General features: G+C 39.9%; 1 protein-coding gene across 2 annotated transcripts in view; it reads right to left on the bottom strand.

Moving 5' to 3' along the window:
- Dnah5 (dynein axonemal heavy chain 5) overlaps positions 1-23,141 on the bottom strand; it is a 289,991-nt gene that overhangs the window by 142,187 nt on the left and 124,663 nt on the right. For both annotated transcript variants that reach the window (XM_076551699.1, XM_076551697.1), the window contains exons 26-35: positions 21,866-21,928; positions 21,336-21,574; positions 19,541-19,781; positions 17,818-18,017; positions 16,123-16,276; positions 13,595-13,758; positions 8,608-8,764; positions 4,886-5,098; positions 3,939-4,163; positions 2,468-2,640 (exon numbers count right to left, since the gene is read on the bottom strand). In XM_076551699.1, coding sequence (XP_076407814.1) covers positions 2,468-2,640; positions 3,939-4,163; positions 4,886-5,098; positions 8,608-8,764; positions 13,595-13,758; positions 16,123-16,276; positions 17,818-18,017; positions 19,541-19,781; positions 21,336-21,574; positions 21,866-21,928 — 1,829 coding nt within the window. The remainder of the gene's footprint in view (positions 1-2,467; positions 2,641-3,938; positions 4,164-4,885; positions 5,099-8,607; positions 8,765-13,594; positions 13,759-16,122; positions 16,277-17,817; positions 18,018-19,540; positions 19,782-21,335; positions 21,575-21,865; positions 21,929-23,141) is intronic.

Here is a 23,141-nt window from a genome sequence, read left to right on the forward strand (position 1 = left end):
GCTTGTCTGTCTGAGAAACCCCAAAGAGTGTAGAGATGGAAGTAAATAAGGAAGTAAGGACAGAAGTGGCCAGGGCAGCTCATGCCAGGCTTCCTAAGCTGATGTGATGGTAGCCTTGACTTTCTGTGACATGGGACCAAAGTAAAGGGTTAGAGCTAAAGGGGTGACATAATATCACTTACACTCTGTTGTCTGTCCTGCAAACAGACCACAGGGCACAATGTAGGGAAACCAGCTAAGAGACTACACCGATAATCTAGGTGGGGCATTTTAGTGGATCACAATGGTTACAGCAAAGGGTTAAAAGGGCCATCACATTTCAGATACTGGTGATAGACTGGATAATCGATTAAGAGGATAGACTTCAAGGGTGTACTATGGAGTTCTTGCTTGGTGAAGTAAAGGTAGCAGATTCCAGAGTTAGGAGATGGATGCCACTGCATCGATAAAAATAGGATGTCCAGGGCTGGAGAGATGGCTCAGCGGTTAAGAGAACTGGCTGTTCTTCCAAAGGTCCTGAGTTCAGTTCCCAGCAACCACATGGTGGCTCATAACCATCTATAATGCAATCTGATGCCCTCTTTCTGGCATGCAGGCATACATGCAGGCAGAACACTGTATACATAATAAATAAATAAATCTTAAAAAAAAAATAGGATGTCCAACGAGTAGTGTGAAGAAGACAGGAGAAAATCAAACAAGCTGTAGTTAGTCCAGCTTTGAGCATCCAGAGGGCCATATCCTGCCAGCAGGTGAATGGATAGGCATCCCAGGAGCTCAGGAAAGGTGCTCTGGTGGTATTCAGTTTGGGGTCAGCATCTAGATGCTATTAAAAGTCATGTGAGAGCTGTGCAGTGCAGCTAAAGACAAGAACCCCAACGTGCAATGGAGGAACAAGCAGTACGAGGAGCCACATGAAAACGCTAAATCAAAAAGGAGGCAGCCCAATGATGCCAGTACTGACGATTACACAAGGAAGGTGAGGCCAGAACTGACATGGGATGTGACAGCCTGAGGTGTGAGTGACTTTCACAGGAACACTCTAGGGGAATGGGGACGTGTAATAGAATAATGTTGTCCCCAAAAATGCCCATATTCTAACCTCTGAACACTATGAACATACCACCTTATATAGCTAAAGGGGCTTTGCAGACATTATCAGTGTGAGGACCTTGGGGTAGACAGATTATCCCCGGCTACCCAATGGATTCAGTCCATTCTGAGAAAAAAGGAGACAGAAAAGTGTGTCAAAGACACAAGAGGGATGAGGTGCAAAGGACAAATGGCATGAATTCAGCCCACTGCTTGTGCTTCTCAAGGTGAGGGAAGAGATCACAAGTAAAGGAACAAGACAGCTAGCTCTCTGGAGCTGGGATGGTCTTCTGCTCACAGTCAGTGAGAAGTGAGGATCTAGGTCCTACAGCCAAGAGGATTTCTGCCAACAACCTGAAAAGGTGGGAGACGGCACCCCCTTGTGTCTCTAGGAAGGAATGCAGCCCTCTTGTGATTTATGAAAGGGTAAAATAGATTTGTGGAAATTAGCTTCTGAACTTGGGATGATTTGTTATGGTAGCTGTATAAAATTCACGCTGTGAGTCTGAACAGAGTACGTTCAAGACAAGCAGGGTAGAAAGAAATTGTGCTTTTGGGGCCAGGGGGATAGAGAACACAGAAATGGGAAGGAAAATGGAGGGCTGCAGGAGGGTTTTCCAGACAGAAGCAAATGCATTATGGAACACGCTGCTGACAGTGACCTAACAAAATCCTGATTCTCACTAGGTCAGAAAACAGAGATGGAAGTTCGGACTTCCTTCTCCTTCTGATCCATTCTGAGCCCCTCGTCCCTAGGATGGTGAGGCCACTCTAAGTTAGCTCTTGGAGGGGAAAACCCTCAAAGACAACTAAAGGTGTTGACACCGGATGGCCTGGGTGTTTCTTAATCCACTCAAGCGGACAGCTGTAATTAGCCAGCTTGAGTGCAGGTGACGGGCAAAGGGAAAAGAAACGGCAGCTCCCATGTCCCTGCCCGCACCCCACCAGTCTTCCTGCTTTCAACTGTGCTGTACTCCATTTTTTTCTGCTTTAAAAAAAAAAAAAAAAAAAAAAAAAAAAAACTTAATTGTTTCTCCAAAGAACAACAGGTGCTGAAGTTAATAAAGTGACCTTCACTGCCCACTGTGATCCACACCTAGTGGCTCACAGTAATTAACTCCTTTCTTGTCTATCCACAGACACATTTACACTTTGCCTCTGTAAGACTGAACGCAAAAGAGGTGAGGTCTGTTTTGACCACAAACCTGAATCCCAGGCACAGACACAGGAAAAGCTAGAAATACTAACTTTCAAAGGACTTGCTATGAAAGAGCTGTTGGAAAAAAAAAAAAAAAAAGTCCCCTGAGCCACCAGAGGGACTAAAATGCTAAGCAGAGGAGAAGAGGGCTGTGGAATGGCAGAATCCTCCCGTCACCTGTCTGTGAGTGGAGTTATGACAAGTCTGTCAGTGCAGCCTAAAAATTCATTCTGGTATATGAAAGCCACGTCTGTGATGTGGATCATCATCTTGTCAGAATCTTCCTTAAAATAAAATCGGCACTGTTTCAGCCACTCAAAGTCCGCAGGGCTCTTGACATGCATGTGGCACTGAAATTCAAAAGGTGTGTGTTAGACCAGAGATGAGTCGCTTGCTAAGTAGACACATGAGCATTTGCACAGACCACAGAGTCAAAAGGAGGAAAACCAAGTAGGTGAGAGACATCAAGTCTCTCGTCATCTGACCCAATCAGTTATTGATCAACAAAAAAAAGCCACTTGAGATGCTATGGGAGCGGGAGGAATCAAGACCACTCCAGCTAGGTTGCTCAAATTGAAATGACATTACAGCTCAATAATACAAGAATAATTTCTATAATTGTGCCCCTTCATGCATAGTACCATATAGCTGAACCATGAGATTCAATGTATGAGAGTACAAAGACAAAGCTACAATCACATCACAAAAAAGGAATCTCTTAAGAAGATGGTGAAATCGTAAGCTTTTTTTTAACCATTTTTTGGGTTGTTTTTTTTTATGAATTTTCAACAGATCAAAAATCCTAACATTTAAATGGCAGGTTAATATCTGGCAATGGTTTCATTTAAAATTTTTACCAAAACTTTAAGACACTTTAATCATTTCTCTTTGACAAATAAGAAATCTAAAATTACCCTGTGTCCTTTCTTTCTCTGAGAATCAAGCAGTGTGCTTAGCTATTAGGCAAGAAGATTAACACAAAATAGCACAAAAATGCAGTTTTTTGATTCCACTACATCAGAACCAATCTTTCATAATCTTTTTTTTTTTTTACATAATGGGTCTGAGACACAATCCAGAAAATTATTATGAATGTAAGAGCTTCTTGCCTCTTACCTAATATTACATTTTATAGAAGAGGACAACTCTAATTTCTTTTCATACTCCACATAACTATAACTTATCCATCCCTTTATATTTTTAAAGGCAAACTCTGCAACATCTGCTGTGGTAAGAAGGGCCACTTTGCAATCAACAACATAAAGGGCGGTACAATTTGTGAAGGATGTGATTTGTCAAATCCGACAAAGCCTAAAACAGCTCTACTACCAACACAACAGTTTATAATTTCTGCCCCCAAGAAACCGGTAATCTTTGATCAATAATTACAAGGGAAACGAGAAAGAGAAAGGCTTTTTGGGACACCACATGACATTTTAGCATCTGAAATAAACACAAAGAATTTTAAAGTAGTGTCTCATTACAGAATATGACTGAAACTTCAGCTTACAGCTGAAAAGAGAGTCTGACACATACGCTCTGAATTGGACTTTTTCACAAATTCAATCTTATCAGTTCAGTGGGTGAACACAGATGGCACCTAGAGTTTGCTTTTCTGTTTATGATAGAACATTTATAGAGCATTTACCAAGTCATCAAAGATGTCCCTTTGGTGCACGTGAATAGTAATCAGCGTCTCATATTTAACTCGTTCCATGGAACTCAGGTCCTTTGTAGTAATGTCGATCAGCGTGTTCAGTAACTCTAGAAAGGACTGGTTGGTCTTTTGCATGATTTTCTTATCAAACTTGGCATTTCGAAGGGCTTCTTCTGAGTCCCGGGTCCATATCATCTGAATTCCTAATAATCCAACCTTGTAGAGATTTTAAACAAAAGAGGCTAAGGCTTTATAAGAGTATATATAGTATACTTACAATTTGCATAGAATTTACATAGAAGTCACTATAATGAATCACTATGGTTATTATGCAAATGGATGGCCCTGATTATATAAACTTCCTTGATTTATTTCAAAGTCTGTGGACTCGATTCATGTTATTTATCTAATGCATCTCTCTTGGGATCTTAGATCCCACAGGTTTAGCTCACACTTCTCTCTAAATAGACTTTTAAGTCACATGCAGATAAGGAATTAAATTGGCTTTACTCAAGTAGGCATGGTGTTTCTACATAGAGACACCCATACAATCTTTATTGACCAAAAGGACTAAGAAAAATCATTTCCTGTATTTTAATACTAAAGAATATTTTTTCTAGTTAAGGGTGCTCTGAGTACACTTTTATGATCTATGTACATTGTTACATAAGCATTTTTGTTAAGAGAAAAACTGTTTTAAGTTAAAGAGAATATGTCAAATATCTCTGTAACCCCAAATCATATTTAAATCTATAATTATATATGGCCAAATAATCAACAGTTGAAATCTTTAAGCTTATCCATATTTGGTCTTTATGAAAACCCTAATATTCAACCAGAATAAAATTACACCATTTATGAGGCTTATAATAGGCAATATCTAAGATTTAAAATGACTATTTGATCAAAAAAATAATTTCCAATTTCAATACACTGACCTGGGCAGGGAAGGAAGAAAGAAATTCAATCAGTTGGAAACCTGTTTCCTGAATATTTGCAGCTGCCTGGCGAATCACAAGATGTAATGAGGACTGAGACTCCTCCAGTAGGGAATTAAGCCAGACTTCTACATTGCCCTCTGCCATCACAGGCTTGTCCAATTCAATTGTCTCTCCCTCCCGAGAGGAAATTGACAGGATTCGATCATAGATCTATGTTAGAAGATGAAAAATATAGCCATATTCACATAAAAATAAAAAATACCTTTCCTCTGTGTCCTCTTGTCAATGTTACCCTGCCCACAAAAAGTCAAGGCACAAATCATAAAATAGACGGCAAAACAGGACATAAAGTCATTTCAAAACAACCACAAAGAGCTGGCTTTAAAAATCTAAAGAAGAAACCCAAGTCAATTCCAGCTCATCGGTACTCTAAAGGACTGGGGTTATTACTAAAAGAAATACTTAATACAAATGTGCTGATGGAAGAAAAAAAAGGAAAAGAAAAACCTCTAAAATCCTCCAAGCAAAGTGGAGCTCACGGAGAGGCTGTAACTCCACACCACATGATTATTGGGTTGACATCAGGAAGGCCTGATCAGTATGATGATGAGAACAAAGCCATTACAAAGTCATTTCGATTCTGTATGGAGCATGGTGCTCTCTGCAGGAGACGACTCTCAGGTGTCTTCTGATCAAACCCAACCCCTATTCTGCTCATTTCATTCAGTCTCCAGGCAGCACAGCATCATGAGAAGAGCATGCTGTCTGGAGTTCAGGATGGATCTGATGGACCTCTTCCTGGCGGACAGCACTAAGACTACATTTCTTGTCTGCATTGGCCATTAAAAGAAGGCACCTGTCCTGCATCTCCACTTACCTCCCGCTGTAACAAGACAAAAAAAAAGGAAGTAAAGGAAATGCAAATGTTTGCTGTCGTTTCTCCTCTTTGGTTTGAAAAAAATAAGCCAACAAAACACCAATTCTTTGGGGTTGAAATTTAGTGCTGTAAGTCCTCTTCAGTTGTATATGGCTGTGATCTACCAACGAGGGTAACACATCTCAAACTTCAGTCTCCTTGCTTGCATTTGGTATTTATAATTTTATAAAATTTAGAACCCAGGACCTGATTCTTGATGCACCAACCTCATGGTGGGAACAAGGAAAAAAAAAAAAAAAAAAACAAAGGCAGAGTGACCTGCAGATGTGGCTGCTAAACAGAGACTAAAGCTGAGTCAGCATTTAACCTACAAACTAGGAGACGAGCAACTTTGTTCCTCAGCCTCAGAGAGTGAAAAGCTCTTCTGTTGAACATGAAATCCCCGTACTGTAGCAGAAAGATTTCCCAAACGTCAGGAAGGACTTCCTTCTTGATGTAATGCCTTTTTTAAAAAGTATTTTAATGTTGATAAATATAAATACAAACTACTGCCAGAAAAGAAACACTGTTTTAGACTATCTTTATAAATGACCTTTAAAAAAAAAAAAAAAACTGGTAAGGCAGGCTGGCTACAGTTGCAGATGTCTGTGATCACAGCACTGGGATGTCCAGGGCAGGAGAATCATAAGCTTGAAACCAGACAGAATGAGTTCTGGGGTAGCCCTTGCCACACAACAAGCCCATATTTCAAACCAACAACAGACACAAACAGCAAAATAGAATAAAAAGAGATTGTATAAAAGAGAAAAAACACGTACAATAAAACATAGTGCCAACTCCATTAAGGGGTCGTTCCTAAATATCAGACGGGAACACTAACCTACCTGTCCCATATATTAACAAGAACCACTGTTCTTGAGCATTAAAACCCAACCTGTCTTCCCCTCTATACCCCTCCTGTGAAGCCTACTTCAGTGGTTCCACTTTCCCGACCCCTTCCATTCCATCTGACCACTGCACCAGACACACTAAGTGTTCTGCTTAGAAAACCCCCGTGATTTTCTGACACATGCTGAAGTGACAGTCCATGGCATGGCACACTTGGCCTTTGGAATCTACCCATGACTCTTTAGCTCATCAATTCCTCTTGTGACTTGAATTACATTCTCCAAAACAAGATACAATGGAGTTGCAAGCACTAGAGTCTGTGGATTTAAAATACTGGAAACTAGAATCTTTGCACATCTCATCAGGCTGTGGTGAGGTTATAATGGATTGGGGTGTCCTGATAAGGATAGTTGACCCTACAAGAAGAGCAGATTTTAGACACAAAAGGCTTCTAGTAGCCAAAAGCACCAAGGACTGCCAAAAGCAGTAAGGAACCATAGCAAAAGCATGAATGAAGTTCTCTCTCAGGGTGTTCTTTGGACAACCAACTCTGCCATCATCTAAGTTCTGCCTTCCAGCCTCCAGAAGTGAGAGAGAGCATGCTGCTGCTGTTCTAAGCCGTGAAAACCTTTAGTCCCCACACCCCCAGTTCTGATCTGGGCTGTACACACCTCTAGGCTCTTGCACATACTGCTTTCTGACCAAGCCACGCTTCCCTTCCTCACCTTCCTGGTTACATCCCACTCATCCTCAAAGCATCGACTGAAACAAATTTATTCCTTCAAAGAGTCTTCCTAACAACCAATACCTACACACTCACGTTAGCACTCCCTGGCAGGTTTTCTTATGTAGCATGTGCTTAACCCAAGCACAATAATAATTTGGTCCAAATGTATCAACAATTTAACAGTGAGATTTCAGAATAAGAAAGAAATCTGGGTTAGTGATGATACATTCTCCCTGGGAACCCTACCTCCAGCCTCACTGTGGCACCTAGCAAGGTGCCTGACCATAATGGCCGGCTTTTAATTGCCTACCGTGGAATCAATCTATCAGAGTACTACCTGCACTCTGTAGACTCCTTCTGTTTACTTCTCCGCCTCTTCCATCAGAGCATGAGTTCCCTCAGGCTGGTTGCTATATTCCCATTCTTAAGGTAGACATCTGGCACATGATAGCCACTCAACAGCTTAAACTGGCTTATAGGGTGAATAAAGGAATACTACTGAGCTGATAGGAGGCACCAGAGTACTGAACACAATGTCAGAAGGGAAAGGTCCTTTTCCTAGTTATTTGGATAGAAGGATGAACAGTGTATTCTGTAACTATGCAAATGAACTCTGCATCAGGTTGGATAACTTATACGACTCCATGATGCCGTAAACACAGTAGGAGTATAAGATAAAATAAAATAGTTTGAAGAACACCAAAAACTTCTGAAGCCGACAAAAATAACCAAACCCATGGAGCAATTCTGTTTAGTCATGCTATTATATATAAGCATTTGATTTCCTTAACTCACTGGATTTCTGAATACTTAATATGTAAAACATCAAATATTGTAAAATATGTTTTTAAAGTTGGTGTTTTATTTTGCTTTTTTTTTTTTTACTTGCTTGTATGTTTTGAGATGAGGACTTGTATTACAGTCCAGGTTAGCTTTAAACTCACTGCATAATCCAGGCTGGCCTCAAATTTGCAATCCTCATGCCTAATCTTCTTCTTCTTGTTGTACAATACATTCTTGATTATATTTAATCTGCATTTCAGATACTAATAAACCACAGAAAACTGAATGTAAATTTGGGCACTGGAGTTTGCCTTTAATTACTGGCCAAAAGCTAATGGCAAGGGAGTAAATCTTTTGTAAACACAGTATTAAAGAACTGCTTGATAGAGACAGTTGACACTCTGAGACACAGAAATTACAGGCAGTGATTAAAACCGGGCAGACCTTGTCATGGAACTTGACAGTCTTAATGTTGTCAAACACATTCAGCAAATGGGCCTGGATGGTGTGGGAGTCCGATGCCTGGCCCAGAATCTCCAGCAGGGCAGGGTCCGACACGAAGAAGAAGCGAGGAAAACACAGCCTTTTCTTCTCCAGGTATCTGAGGAGGGAAAGGCAAAGCTCCTTTATGCAAATGAGCTGACCTTTATGCAAATGATATCCCCTGGGTTCGAGAACGAGGAAAGATCATGCGACCATCTGCTGTTCCCACCTTCATGTTTTTGATGTTGTTTTGTTGTAAGTTTTGTCAAATAGCATTTCATATTCAACAGAAAAGGTAAGTTGGGTTTTTTTTTCCAGAGTAAGTGGTAGAATTTCTTTATTCTTCCATAAGTGTTAAGTTCATATTTTACTTAAACTAACATATTATTTATTTTCTTTATAGAAAGCAAGATAAAAAATATGGTTTACAGATTGATGTGAGATTTTGCTTTGCTTCTTGGCATTTCAAAAAGGCTTCATATCATTAGAAGACTGTCTTCAGGGAGAAGACAGTACATCCTTCCCCAGGACAGAAGCAAACTCCAGGGATCGATGAGCCCTGTGACAGACCTGCTGCCTCTCAGAGGTACCAAAATCCTGTTACTACACCCCATCGCTTCACAGCACTTCAGATAGCCTATCCTCTGGGTCCACGCCAGGTTTGAAAACTTCCCCCAGCTATTGATGCAAGCCAAATGACCTTAGTTCAGTCCTCAGGACCAGCATGGTAGAAGAGAAATAATGCCCACAAATTGTCCTCTGGTACCAATAGGGCAGCATGGCATGTGTCCACATGTGTGCACATACCAGAGACACACATCCTCATTATCATCATCATCATAACAATAAATAAAATATAATTGATTTTTTAATAAAATGCTCATGGTTGGGGCTGAAGAGATAGCTCAATGGGTATAGTGCTTATGATCTAAGTTAAATGCACAGAGCCATGTTTTAAAAACAATCCAGGTGTGGTGCAACACACTTGTAATTCTGAAGATAAGGAGATCTAGACAGACCCCTGGGGCCCACTGGTCAGCCAGCCTATCCTATTTGTTGAGTAACAGGCCAGTGAGAGACCTTATCACAAAAAAAGGGGGAAAAAATAGGTGAACTGCACCCAAAGGACAACAGCTAAGGTTGTTCTCTGACCTTCAAAAGCATGTTGTGCCTACGTGAACACACACATGCAGCTCATGGTTGACCTACACTATGAAGGGCTAGTGGATACACAGTGGAATTTCCCCAAAATATCATTTCAGGGACACAAAAACATACACACACAAAAAAAGAAACAAATATGTTTAATGCTATGGAGCCTAGGAAAGTTGTGCCTAACTATGGTCTTTCCCATTCCTTCCAAAGGCTCTTTTTCATTTGACTAAGATCTACTTAGGAGAGAGGTACACCAATTTTCCCTCCTAATTATTATCCTTTCTTTTTCTTTGACTTTAACTTTGCAGGAACTTTATTATTTATCAACAACCATCTCAAAACCAGTTTTTAGTGGGCAAGGATAAATAAATGATCCATAGTACTTGTATGTTATCATACATTATTTTTTCTATCTTCATGGTAATCATTTTTTATTTTGTTCAAATGTGATATATTCATCTTTTCTTTACTTCATCAGTATCATTTCAAAGTTCCACTTGAAGCACAGTATTTTTAACTGTCACTTACGTCAGTGAGAACAACCTAGCTAGTTCCTCAGGGCTCAGGACAAGCTAGTCCAAACACTGTCCCTGATCATGAAGACACAGAGAAGCACACATGGGCAAAGGCCATCTTTGTCCCAGAGTTAGACAAGGAATCATCATGGCTCAAGTTCAATTCAGATGAATTTCTACCAGGAGTGTTGATACACACTTAGAAAAGCACTTCCATCATGTTTCTAGTTAAGTGATTTTCTGAGAATCACTGTTTGCTGTATTGTTGTTGTTGCTGCTGCTGTTGCTGCTGCTGTTGCTGCTGCTGCTGCTGCTGTTGTTATTGTTTGACTGGTTTAGCTGTGTATGTTTTTATTTCATTGGTTTTATTTTTTTTTATTAGTTTGTGTCTTGGGGTTTCTATTGCTATGAAGGGACACCATGACCATGGCAACTCTTATAAAGGAAAACATTTCATTGGCACTAGCTTACAGTTTCAGAGGTTTAGTCCATTATCATCATAGAAGGACACAGTGGCATGCAAGCAAGCATGGTACTGGAGAAGGAGCTGGGAGTTGTGCATCTTGATCTGCAAGCAGCAGAAGCAACTGTCTCACTGAACATAGCTTGAGCACATATGAGACCTCAAAGGCCACCCCTATAGTGACACACTTCTTCCAACAAGGCCACACCTACTCCAACAAGACCACACCTCCTAAGTGTCATTCCCTATGACCAAGCATCCAAACACATGAGCCTATAGTGGCCATTCTTATTCAAACCATCACATTCCACTCCCTGGTGCCCATAGACTTAAAGCCACAGCATTCAGTCCAACTTTAAAAATTCCCATAGTCTATCACAGTCTCAAAAATGTTCAAAGTATCTTCTGAGATTTATACAATCTCTTAACTGTAATCCCCTATAAAATCAAAATCAAAAAACAGATTACATAATTCCAACATAAAATGGCACAGAATTTATAGTCCCATTCCAAAATGGAAGAAATGGATGATGGTGAGGAAATACTGTACCAAAGCAAGACTGAAAATCAACTGGGCAAACTCCAAACTCTGCATCTCTGTGTCTAAAGTCAAAGCACTCTTCAGATCTCCAACTCCTGTCAGCTTTGTTGATGGCAACACAACACACTTCTTTCTATTCCACTCTCTATTAGCAGCTATACTCAGCAGGTATCCCATGGCTCTGGTATCTCCAACATTTTGGGGTCTCCAAGGCAGTCTGGGCTTCACCTTCATAGCTTCACACAATGGCCTCTCTGGGCCTCCATGCAGGGACACTCCTTACACACACCTAGCATCAGCAGCTTTCCTTAGTCACAGAGGAAGATTCCATAACTCCTTTCTTCTATCCTTGACTCTAAAGCCAAAATCATGTGGCCAAAGCTGCCAAGGTCTGCTATTTGCTGTGGCTGGAACATGGCCTCCTTGTTCAATTACGTCTTTACCAGCTTTCTGTTTTCCTCACTGCCTAAGCTTGGCTGTCTGGGAACTTGCTCTATACAACATCCTGGTCTTGAACTCAGATATCCTCCTGCTTCTGTGGTGCTAGGATTAAAGGCATGTACCACCACACATGGCTCTGAGCTTTTCTTTAAACCCTTTTCACAAGTTTGAAACTTAGTTGGGTGGGATCTTGCCCTGAGGTCACCACTCCCTTTATTTCATATCTTAGTCTGTTTATCTCCTTGAACACAGGACTTAGCTCCATCCCACTTCCTGATGTCCCCTTTCTCCCCAAATTATACATTATGTATTTTACCTTGTTCAGCTTGCTCCTTTTCATTATAGCTCTTCATAAGATGAATGCTAATAACACATGACAGAGTCAATACTAGGCTGTTTTGAGATTTCCTCTGCCAATGGAACTAATCCAAAGCTCTTCAATTTAAGCTCAGACATTGTTTTCAGACAAGGGCAAAAAGAAACCACATTCTTTGCCAAAACATCATAAGAACAGTCTCTAGGTCATGGACAAATATTCTTCTTCTCTGAAACCCACACTTCAAATCTCCCTCAGCACCACTGTCTTCCATGTTCCTACAGGGATGATCCATTAAGCCCCATTTAAAGAGTTCAGCTATTTTTATAATCCACAGTCCCAAAGTCCAAATTCCTCCAAACAAAAATACGGTCAGGCCTATCACAGCAATAACCCAGTCCCTGGTACCAACTTCTATCTTAGTTAGGGTTTTATTGCTATGAAGAGACATCATGAACAAGGCAACTCTTATAAAGGAAAACATTTAATTGGGAATGGCTTACAGTTTCAGAGATTTAGTCCATTATCATCATGGAAGATCATGGCGGTGTACAGGCAGGCATGGTGTTAGAGGAGCTGAGAGTTCTCCATCTTAATCTGCAGGCAGCAGCAATAACTGTCCCACTGGGCGTGGCTTGAGCATATATGAGATCTCAAAGCCCACCTCCACAGTAACACACTTCCTCCAACAAGACCACACCTACTCCAACAAGGCCACACCTCCTAATAGTGCCACTCCCTATGGCCAAGCATTTGAACACATGAGTCTATGGGGGCCATTCCTATTCAAACCACTACAGTTTATATATTTTTGTATTTACTTGTTTGCTTAGGAGAGTTGTTTTTGTATCTGTGTTTATTGTTGGTTTGTGGTGTGTATGTGTGTGTGTGCACATGTCAGTGTGGGGGTACATTTTGGTTTTTTGTTTGTTTAGGTTGGTGTTTTGGGGGATTGTTTTTGTTTTTGTTTTTTGTTTTTGTTTTGCTTGCTTACTTGCTTTGATTTTTTGATACAAGATCTCATTAGTTAGTATAATCTGTCTTCAACCTTACTATCATCCCACCTCAGCCTCCTGGGTGCTCAGACTACATGTGTGTCCATTTGTACATGAGCACTGGTAGATACTACTCTATACACTCTATAGTCCTGACTGCTTTTCTATATACACTATTTCATCTATAATAAATATAATGGAATGTTTCAGTTCTGTATCTATAGATATAGAAGAAGATAAACAAGAAGAGTGACATAAAGGAGGTACAATAATTTTCAAAATGGAGACTATACAAGAATATTTATAAGGACTTATCACTTTAAGGAAACATTTCCAGTCCTGAGTCCAACACCAGGATCGGCATAGAGCATGAGGCTCCAAATGAAGAACCTTACCTGTGCAACAGTTCATATATGAAGCTAATCTTAGCCAAATGGCACAAATATGGCTCTTATTACCTGCTCTTTCTGTTCCCTTTCATCTCCAAGATCCCGAGAGCTTTCAAAGAGCCACTGAACTCACCCTGTGAGGGACTTCTGGCAGATTTCCAACTGGTCCAGTAAGTGTGGCAGCAGCTGTCCCATGGTCTCATCTCCAACACAGCACTGAACAACATTGGATATCTCGTGTGCCCGTGTCATAATCTTCACCCAAGACTTATCTATGTTGGAAAAGCGCTTGGCTTCCTGTAGAAGTGACATGGTGAACAAGTCTATGGTCTATGTCAGTGGTGAAGCATCTCACATGCCTCTGGCTGAGGCCATCGTTCCAACCAGGATATACATCCAAATGATACATGTCTAATGCCCATACATTGTATTTAAAGCCTTCTTGTGTCTTTTTCATTACAGCATCTCCTTTATTGAATATGGATCTGTACCTCAACTCACCCTGACATTTCTGCTATGTTAAGTAAAACAGGAATTAAACTCAAAAATAACTGTCTATACAAGATGACTTCAGAGGAAAAATAACTCCCAATTGTTTCCCTTAGTTATCCCTTAGTAGAGTGAATTTGTTGTTTTCAAGAGTCCTGAAGAGGATTAGACTGTGTGTATGCTTAGAAAGGAAATACCAAGTATTTAAAAATAACAAGACACATGCAGAAACTCACAACTAGTCAGAGTGCAGAGAGTGAGTGTCAGTGGAGTGTTCAGCCACAAAAGGAACATCTATAGCACACCCCTTTCCCACAAGACTGGAGGGGGGGTGATATTTCGTAACAACTGTAAAGAGCCAGGGGTTGAGAAGACTAGAATGGAACTATGTCTTCTGAACATGACAGGACCACTGCACTTATTAACTCACAGCTGCTATGGTGGCCTGCAAAAGACCTGCACGAAATCAAGATAGTCGACATTGTAGCATGATGAGGGAGAGGGTTCATGAGCCCACCCCGCCGTAATGAGGAGCTATGAAGAAGTCGATGGCTTCTGGAGGAGAGAGGGCCAATTTTCCTTAAAAGTGTGGTCTCTGGAAGGTCAACCATGCACCACTGAATGACTCCATACCCAGGCATATATCGACATAAATTGGACTCAGTGGGTTATTTAGAAAAAGAAAAAAATAAAACAAGGAGTTACAGGCAGAGTGGAGCAGTAGATCTTGGAGGAGTTGGGGAAGGAGTGAAGATGGTGACTATGATCAAAATAATTAAACAATTACTAAATCATTAAAATTCTCAAACAATTAAAGCCGGGAAGTGGTGGCGCACTCCTTTAATCCCAGCACTTGGAAGGCAGAGGCAGGTGTTTCTCTATGAGTTCAAAGCCAGTCTGGTCTACATAGTGAGTTCCAGAACAGCCAGGGATACACAAAGAAACCCTGTCTCAAAACGCCTCCCCCCAAAAAAATAATAATTCTCCAAGAATTAATAAAATAATTTTAAAATAACAACAAAATTCTAATATAGTATTGAAAAAACAGTCATTTTTCAGGAGAAGATGGAAAATGAATAGATTATTTGAGGGTTGTTGGAATAATTATTCCTCCTTTTCTTCATTAACAGTTCCTATATGCTACTAATGATAATAGATTCCCAAATATGAGAGCAAGAAATGAAATTTTAGACCTTAAATATTATATGTGACTGTTTCTACTGACACATGATAAAGAAAAACCAAAAATGCATAAATGAACACTTCAATTTTTAGTATATGAATGTATTTCCTGCTGACCAAAATAAAAATTCTCCACCTTACAAATGGTTAACAGATTTGCCCACTACAGTTCAGTTAAACAACCAAGGAGAAAGTTACAGTGGACATAGTCCTGGAATTCAAATAGGATGTTAAATGTCCTCACTTTACAAGTAACTCAAGATAGCTACATAAGGGATTTTAAAGTTTAGTTTAAAATGTCTCAAGAAAATCTCAAAATGCATCCAATGTGTGCATGGTAAGGTAATTACAATTTGATATATACACTCAACATCTCAAAGAGACAGCCTTTCATGCATATTTCCAACCCTTAATTTTACAGCACGTAGATAACTGGGTATATTCTATGGTGAGCATTATTTTAAAATACCAAATTGTCCTACCATCATCAAGATAACGATGCCATATGTTTATCGTGTTCCAAACTCTACCTTCAAATTATCTGATGACACATACTAATGACACAGAAATTGGGGCTGGAGAGATGGCTCAGAGGTTAAAAGCACTGGCTGCTCTTCCAGAAGTCCTGAGTTCAATTCCCAGCACCCACATGGTGGCTCACAACCATCTGTAATGAGATCTGCTGCCCTCTTCTGACCTTCAGGCAGAACACTGTATAAATAATAAATAAATTTAAAAAAAAAAAGAAATTTATTCTCTGGTTTTTTCAATCCTCAGTTTCCTATCAGACATCAGTTTCATAGCATTTTTATTCTCTAATTATCATCTTATCATCCTTCTCTTTCCCATAATCCCTCACTTCCTTTGAAAAATAATAACATCAGAAAAGAAAGCTAAGTTGCCCAGAAACAAAGGTTCAGTGGAGATTACAACTCTTTGATCTTTCTCAAACTGAATAACCTGATAGAATCATAAAGAAAATTCCAGAACCTTGGGCAGCTGCTTGGCAATGTCTCCTCCCACGAAGACAGCTTCTAGATAAATCCACAAGTTTTGAACCGTCATCCAGTTCTCAATGATGTCTGTTGAGTTAGAAAGGCATTGAACCCATTTTTGAATCTGGGCTTTGAATGGCATGTTGTACCTAAAATAGAAATACGTGTTTTTGTTGTGTTTAAAAAAAAAACAGTTTTTAACTTATGTTTTTAACTTTTATCGTGCAGCCATTATAACCAGTAAACAGGATGCTGCTGAATGTTTTGAGTTTGGTTGTTACCGCTTTGATCTGGAGTATGGATAGCAACAAGAGACTGATAATCTAAGAAAGAAATCAGGCATGAGATAACTCCACCCAGACTCCAGAGAAATATAATTTAAGTCATTGTTTGTGAAATCCAGGAATGTAACATTCTCTTTGCTGAGTTTCTGTGCCTATCACACAGGAGGTATGAATTGCCATTCACTGGTGGCAATTCCAGGGCTATCGGTGGAAACTGGATAACAAATGTGAGCTCCAGCTGTGATAACATCTGGACTCTCTTTAGCCTTCTTCTCCCATGTCTCTTCCTAATTTCTCACCCTCCTCGTGTCCAGCCATTTTATGCTATTACCAAATCCATAATGTACAGATACCAAGCCTATAATAAGCAATCAATAAATATATAATTGAATAAATGTTTCTCACACGACTCTTTGAGGTAGATGTCACTGGTCAAGAAAAAAAATACTCCTCCATCCCTAACACAGGTCATTTACTTAGTATTTATGCTTGCTTTTTCTGTTTCTCTAGATGTGCTATCATTCCAATCACCATCATTCTTTCTAGTTACAGTGTACAGCATCCTAGTTTATTAAAAACTCACCAAGTGCTGAATAGTCCAAACTCAACTCTATCAAGGGTCCAGAGACTAAATTTTATAGTTCATATCACTCACTCAGGTGTGCCAAATAAATGAGAATAACAGGAATTTTTTTGAAATAACATTAAATAAGTAGTATTTCCTATATTTAAATTATTGATTTATTGAAGGCAAATGCCTAAAATTACAGTGCTCAGGAGGCAGAGGCAGGAAAATCATGAGCTTAAGGTCATCCTGGACTACATAACAAGATCCTGTCTCAAAAACGTATTTTTAGAGATATACATGAGGTGATATTTTAAGCCTAGAAAGGCATAACATCTTCATATCTCAGTGATAGCCATACAATTATCCTATCTTTGAGGTTTTGGTGTACAATAAACTATTTCGGGAAGAGTAAAGAGAAGTAAGTTCGTTGAGAAATATGAGCCCGTGGTTTCCACATCAACATGGACTTGCTTTGCTGTTATAAAACCAAATGGTCAAACAGAAGTGTTAGCTGTTTCTGTCTACACCATTCTTCATGCCGTCTTGATCTGCCATCAGCGAAGTACGCACACAACTAAGTGCTTCCAGATCAGAAATGTTTTTTTGATCACAAGGTTTTGCAAGCAGAATGATTCTAGAATTCAGAATAGCATTCTCCTTGGAATCTGCAGCTTGTTGCACTGTCCTCTGTGCAGGGAGGCATGTCAGGAGCCAAGACAAAGTGTTCAGTGCAATCCAAGGGGCTAATTGCAGGTACCATTCTGTCCAGTTGATGACTCAGGGAATAATGAAATGAAACCATTGTAGCTCTCAAGAATAAGGAAAACGGCTTCCTTACCTGTTGCTCAGGAGAGAGCTCAGCAGCATCAGGCTGTCCTCCATGCTGCTGATGACTTCTGAGGTACTGTCTCCTCTCAGGAGGAGCTCTCCGCGGGTCTTAAAGCTGCTGAACGTTAATGTTTTGTTGTCCCATTCAGAGATCACTTGTTTCAGCTTTTGTTCAATGTCTCTCTCCTTCACTGCGCTGATGCAGATGTCCTATTGACACAGTAAGCTCTCATTTATTCCAGGAAAGCTACATGTCTTATTAATAGTCTGAGTCCGGAAGAGCTCCTCTTATCTATTTCATATGTATTTAAAGCATATGTGCTTCCAAATATCAAATGCAATGCCATCAATGATATGAATGTGTACATATAAGTAGAGGGAGAGGAAAACAAAGGTATGTGTAAGTAGAACCTTAATTTCTAAAATTTTCCATCATGTCAGAAAAATAAATGACAAAAAATATTCAATATCCTCTTACATTGTAAAATATAATCATAGACTTAAGCTTTGCTGTCTCTGATTTTCCTCTCGGGTCAATAAATACAATGTGAAATGAGAGAATCAGCATCACTCTGAGTTCTTCTCTGCTCTCCAGGCACAGTCCCAATTTCCTGTGCAGCTTCACCATCTCCCAGACTCATAGCTAAGCCCTGTCTTTATCTCATTTCCTCTCACTGTGTTCCTTTTCTGGAGAGGTCATCTCTGTCCATGTATTCAGTATCCTTTATCTCTCTAGTCAAAACCCACATCTATTTGCCTCCCCACTTCTCTGTGTGAGTATTTCAACAGAACTACAAGCACAACCCATGACCCCACCCAAATTCAAGTTTGGCCTTTGCACCAATCGTACTTATGACTGCTTACAATGTCGTCTATCTCTATGATCAATAGGCAGACCTGTGATCTATGCAGACCTCTCAAAAAGAAATCCACAACTCATCACTGTCCCATCTTGGTTTTTCCCATTGTCCCCCCCTCCTTCAACAAATTCTGTCCAATTTTACTCTCTAAAAAACTCCATGGATCTTTCCTTTACCCTTCAGCTTCACAACCTCTGCTGTCTGTCAACAACTCATTCCCTCTCCCTTGATCTAGCCTTACAATTTCTCAGTAGGCTTTTCCCATCCCGTTCTTCTTATCCTCATCTTTCTGCATATAACTAGGAGGCTGAACTTTACAAAACGCGATGCTGTGTCATCCCCAATGAAAACACAGTTCCCAGGTGGCTCCACATTTCTCTGGAGACCAAAACCAATGACAGGTTCAACACACACTCCACTTCGCTGGCCTCAACTGTCTCCCCTCTCTCCTCAACCATACCAGAGGGCCACAGAGCCATCTTCTGGTTCTTCCAACACACTTCAGACACTTTACAAACGATGTTCTCTCTGCCAGGAATGGTTTTCTTTGCTCTTTCACAATCTCTCATCTCCAGAATACAACCACATTCCTTTCTTTCACCCAGACAAATTTGCACCCAGATAACAGAAGCCATTTGTCATAGGTTTTCTGGGAGCAAGCAGTATACTTTTCTTTTGGCTCAATTTTCTACAGCTTTTAACTATACCTTCATTTGAACAACTAACTACACTCATTATTTACCAATCTACAAAAGCAAGAATACATCTCTATATTTTTTTAACATAGACCCTTTCCCATAATAGGCATTCAATAAACAAGGAATTGGTGGATGGATGCCAGGAATGCATTGTTCTGCTCCCTATCAACTGTACCTCTATTTCCTCTTTGTATTTCAGGAGAGGAGCCTCCATAATATTTCTCAACTTAAAGCTTTCATTGCCCACGTCCAGACTGTGTCCAGTGAGAGCAGTTATCCTCTGCCAGTGTCTCTCCATCATGGCTTTACTGGCCATGTACTCCAGCAGTGGACAGCACTCGCTGAAATCATCAATGGTCTTCTTCAAATCCAGAAAAGCCTGCCAATCCTTTAGGGCCCGGGGCAGCTTCCGACACCTGTGAGGGAAACCAACAGAAAAGACCATTGAATTATTCAAAACCCAGACATTAACAATGAAAAATTGTCTGCTAACATTTCCATCTGAAATAATCTCCTCAGACACTATCTCATTTTGAAAGCACATGACTCATAAGCTATATATTAAAATAACATACTGGCACATATTGTGGAAAAAATCTTTCTCTAAATCAGAGGGGTTTTTTTTTTCAGTCTTTCATGACAATTGCCTAAATGGACATATTATTTTTAAAGGATAAGAAGTATCTTTCAACTCATTTCAACTTTACAAACATGAAGTTGAGAACTCTCCAAACACACAACATAGCATAAAGTCTCTGGCTGTTGACACACACAGCCAATGACCTTCCACTTTCCTCGGGCTTGGCTCCTAAACAATGCCAGGAAAAAAAAAATGTGATCCTTGTTTTCACTGCAGGAAACTACCTACCACAAACTTCAAATGCTTCTAAGTGTGATACAAACAAATTAGCTTTCCTCCAACTACAGAAAAGGCCCTAGTCACATGCAACCAGCTCTGAAGGAAGTGCTCCTTTCATTGTGCACACACAGAGAAAGCAATAAAAGAGCATTTCACAAGGATGATGTCATCGGTCACAGCAGGGCAGCAGGATGTGCCAGGGTGTATTTCTGAAACACCTGCATTGGCAAGAGATCTTGAAAGTCTATCCCACATGGATGTCAGGTAGGCTGTGAGAGGCTCGGAGAGGAAGTGCTTGCAACCATGAGGACCTGAGTTTAAGTTCCCAGCACCCACATAAAAAGCTGGTCATGGTGGCCAGTGTCTGTAATCCCAGAACCGGGGAGGCAGAGACAAGAAGGTCACGGAGACTCATTGGCCAGTCATTATAGCCAATCAGTGAGTTCCATGTTTATAGCATGAATTGTTCGAAGGTCTTATTAATAAAAACAAACAGGGCCAGGTATTGGGGTGAATGCTGGAAGAGCAGAGAGATAGAACACAAGCCACAGCCACCTCACCTCACCAATTCCTCAGTTGATCCTCTTTCCTTAGACTGGAAGCCTCTGAGTCCTCACCTGAGTGGATCTCAGTTGAACTGCTGCTCAAAAGCCTAAAAGCTTAACCAGTCTATAGTTCCTCGTCCTCATGCCTTAAATACCTTTCTGCTTCCTGCCATCACTTCCTGGGATTAAAGCCATGTGTTACCATGCCTAACTGTTTCCAGTGTGACTTTGAACTCACAGAGATCCAGATGGATCTCTGCCTCCGGAATACTAGGATTAAAGGTGTAAGTGCCACCATTTTCTGGCCTCTATGTCTGTCTAGTGACTGTTCTGTTCTCTGACCCCAGATAAGTTTATTAGTGTACACAATATATTGGGGGACACAATATCACCACACAAGTTCAGTAAAAAACCCTGTCTCAAAAAAAGAAAGATGGATAATGAGAAAGGAAGACACTAACATGGACCTCTGTCCTCTATCTATCACACACAGAAGCCTTCTCCCCCAACAGACATTATATCGAGATTTCAATGGCTCTGGGAATGCAAAACATCTGACTTCTTACCTGTTCTGGAATTCTAAGAGTTCGTTGTTAATTTTTTCAATATTCACTTCCGACCAAAGGCTGTCTTGATAACTGTTTACAGTTTCTATGACACTGTTGTATAGGCTGTATATTTTCTGTAGCAGATTCAGCTGCTTTTTTATCTCAAGAAGCTGAGGATACTGAGTCACTGGCAAACCAAAAAGTTCCTCTCCTCCAGTGTAGGTGATATATTTACGATATATGTTATCAAATTGATTCTGATAAAAAAAAAAAAAAGAAACGTAAGTGAGCTCTGTCAGGATGGTTTACATATGGGCTAACACACAGGCAAGCAAGAACATAATAGCTGAGGGCACGTGTAAGTAACAGTAGTGAAGGAGTATAAAACACTTCCTTTTTCTGAAAATTCTTCTAATTATAACCACAACAAATTACATTTTCAATGTAAGTACTTCCTCACTCATACAATCGAATTTTTACACTTTGTGTGTGCTTAAAACACAAGGGTATTTATTACTTAGGAAGTTTGTAGAAATGTACAAGATTACCTGAAACATAATAAGCCTGTCGCTGGCTTCCTGGGGCTTCAAGCCGCTGGCCATTGGACCGTTCTGATGCAGATTAAACACAAAACATTAAAATGAACATCAGCACACAAAATGTCATGAGATCAACATACTGAGATATCAAAGTTTCTGTGTATGATATATACATGATAGGAAGCTGGGTGTGTGTGTGTGTGTATGTGTGTGTGTGTGTGTGTGTGTGTGTGTGTGTGTGTGTGTGTGTGTGTTTTCAAAAAGAACTCTGAGTGTAATCCACTTTGGAAGATGTTTCTAGTCTAATAAAGCTAAGGAAATACCACAGTTTCCAGAGGCTAAGGAACTTGAATTTTTTTTAACTATTTATCATTTACTTCTCAGGTGATACTAGCAAGGAGGAATCAATGGTTGTTCCAGAAAAAGCTTACCGTTGTGGTTTTGAACAAAAGCACTGATGCCCTTAGCTCACAGATTCTACCACTCTATACACACATTCTAACAGCTATTTGGAAAATGAAACATGATCTCTATGGTCCAGTTCAGTGTTCCCGCCTTATGACACCTTAAGTAACTTGGCTTTTGTGTTTCCTTGACTGTGAAGTGAGTACACAGACCCAGCCTTCCACCTTTATGAGCTTTGCAGTTTGGAGTGCCGGTAGCTAATAGATTCAAAACTGACCCCATACTTACCTACTTCCCTTCTGCTGCATGTTATAATTGGTTAGAAATGGATCTCATCACACAACACACTGCACTACAAGTTTTGCATTAAAACCCATATACATGATTAAAATATGGATACTAGAGGGACAAGGCTCCATCTGCCTTGTCTATCACTGTGCATGTCTGCAGGACAAGGGACAGCATCTACAAGGCTGGGAGCTTGGAGAATTAATGTGCACTGTGGAAAGGGAGGTCGTGTTTGTATTCTAATAGTATTATACTATACAAACTTAGAAACCATTCTGGTTTTTATTTTAGTTTGAAGTAGAGTGGTACTGTAGCCCGGTCAGCAACTGAACAACTTCAGAACTTCTCAATCATCATTTCATGATGAATTAACTCTTTTTTTTAATTTTTTTTATTTTTTTTATTTTATTTATTTATTTATTTATTTTTAGAAAGAATTAACTCTTAAGGGGAAGAATTCAAAAAGAGAAATATGTTTCCTCATGCAAATATAAAATTACTATTCCTAGGAAATTTTATGGAATTTAACATATAATTTTTTAAACAAATATATTTTGTGTATCCTGCCCATTCTCCCCTAAATTCTTGCAGA

This window comes from Peromyscus maniculatus, chromosome 15, assembly GCF_049852395.1.
Source record: "Peromyscus maniculatus bairdii isolate BWxNUB_F1_BW_parent chromosome 15, HU_Pman_BW_mat_3.1, whole genome shotgun sequence".
Classification (NCBI taxonomy): Eukaryota; Metazoa; Chordata; class Mammalia; order Rodentia; family Cricetidae; genus Peromyscus; species Peromyscus maniculatus.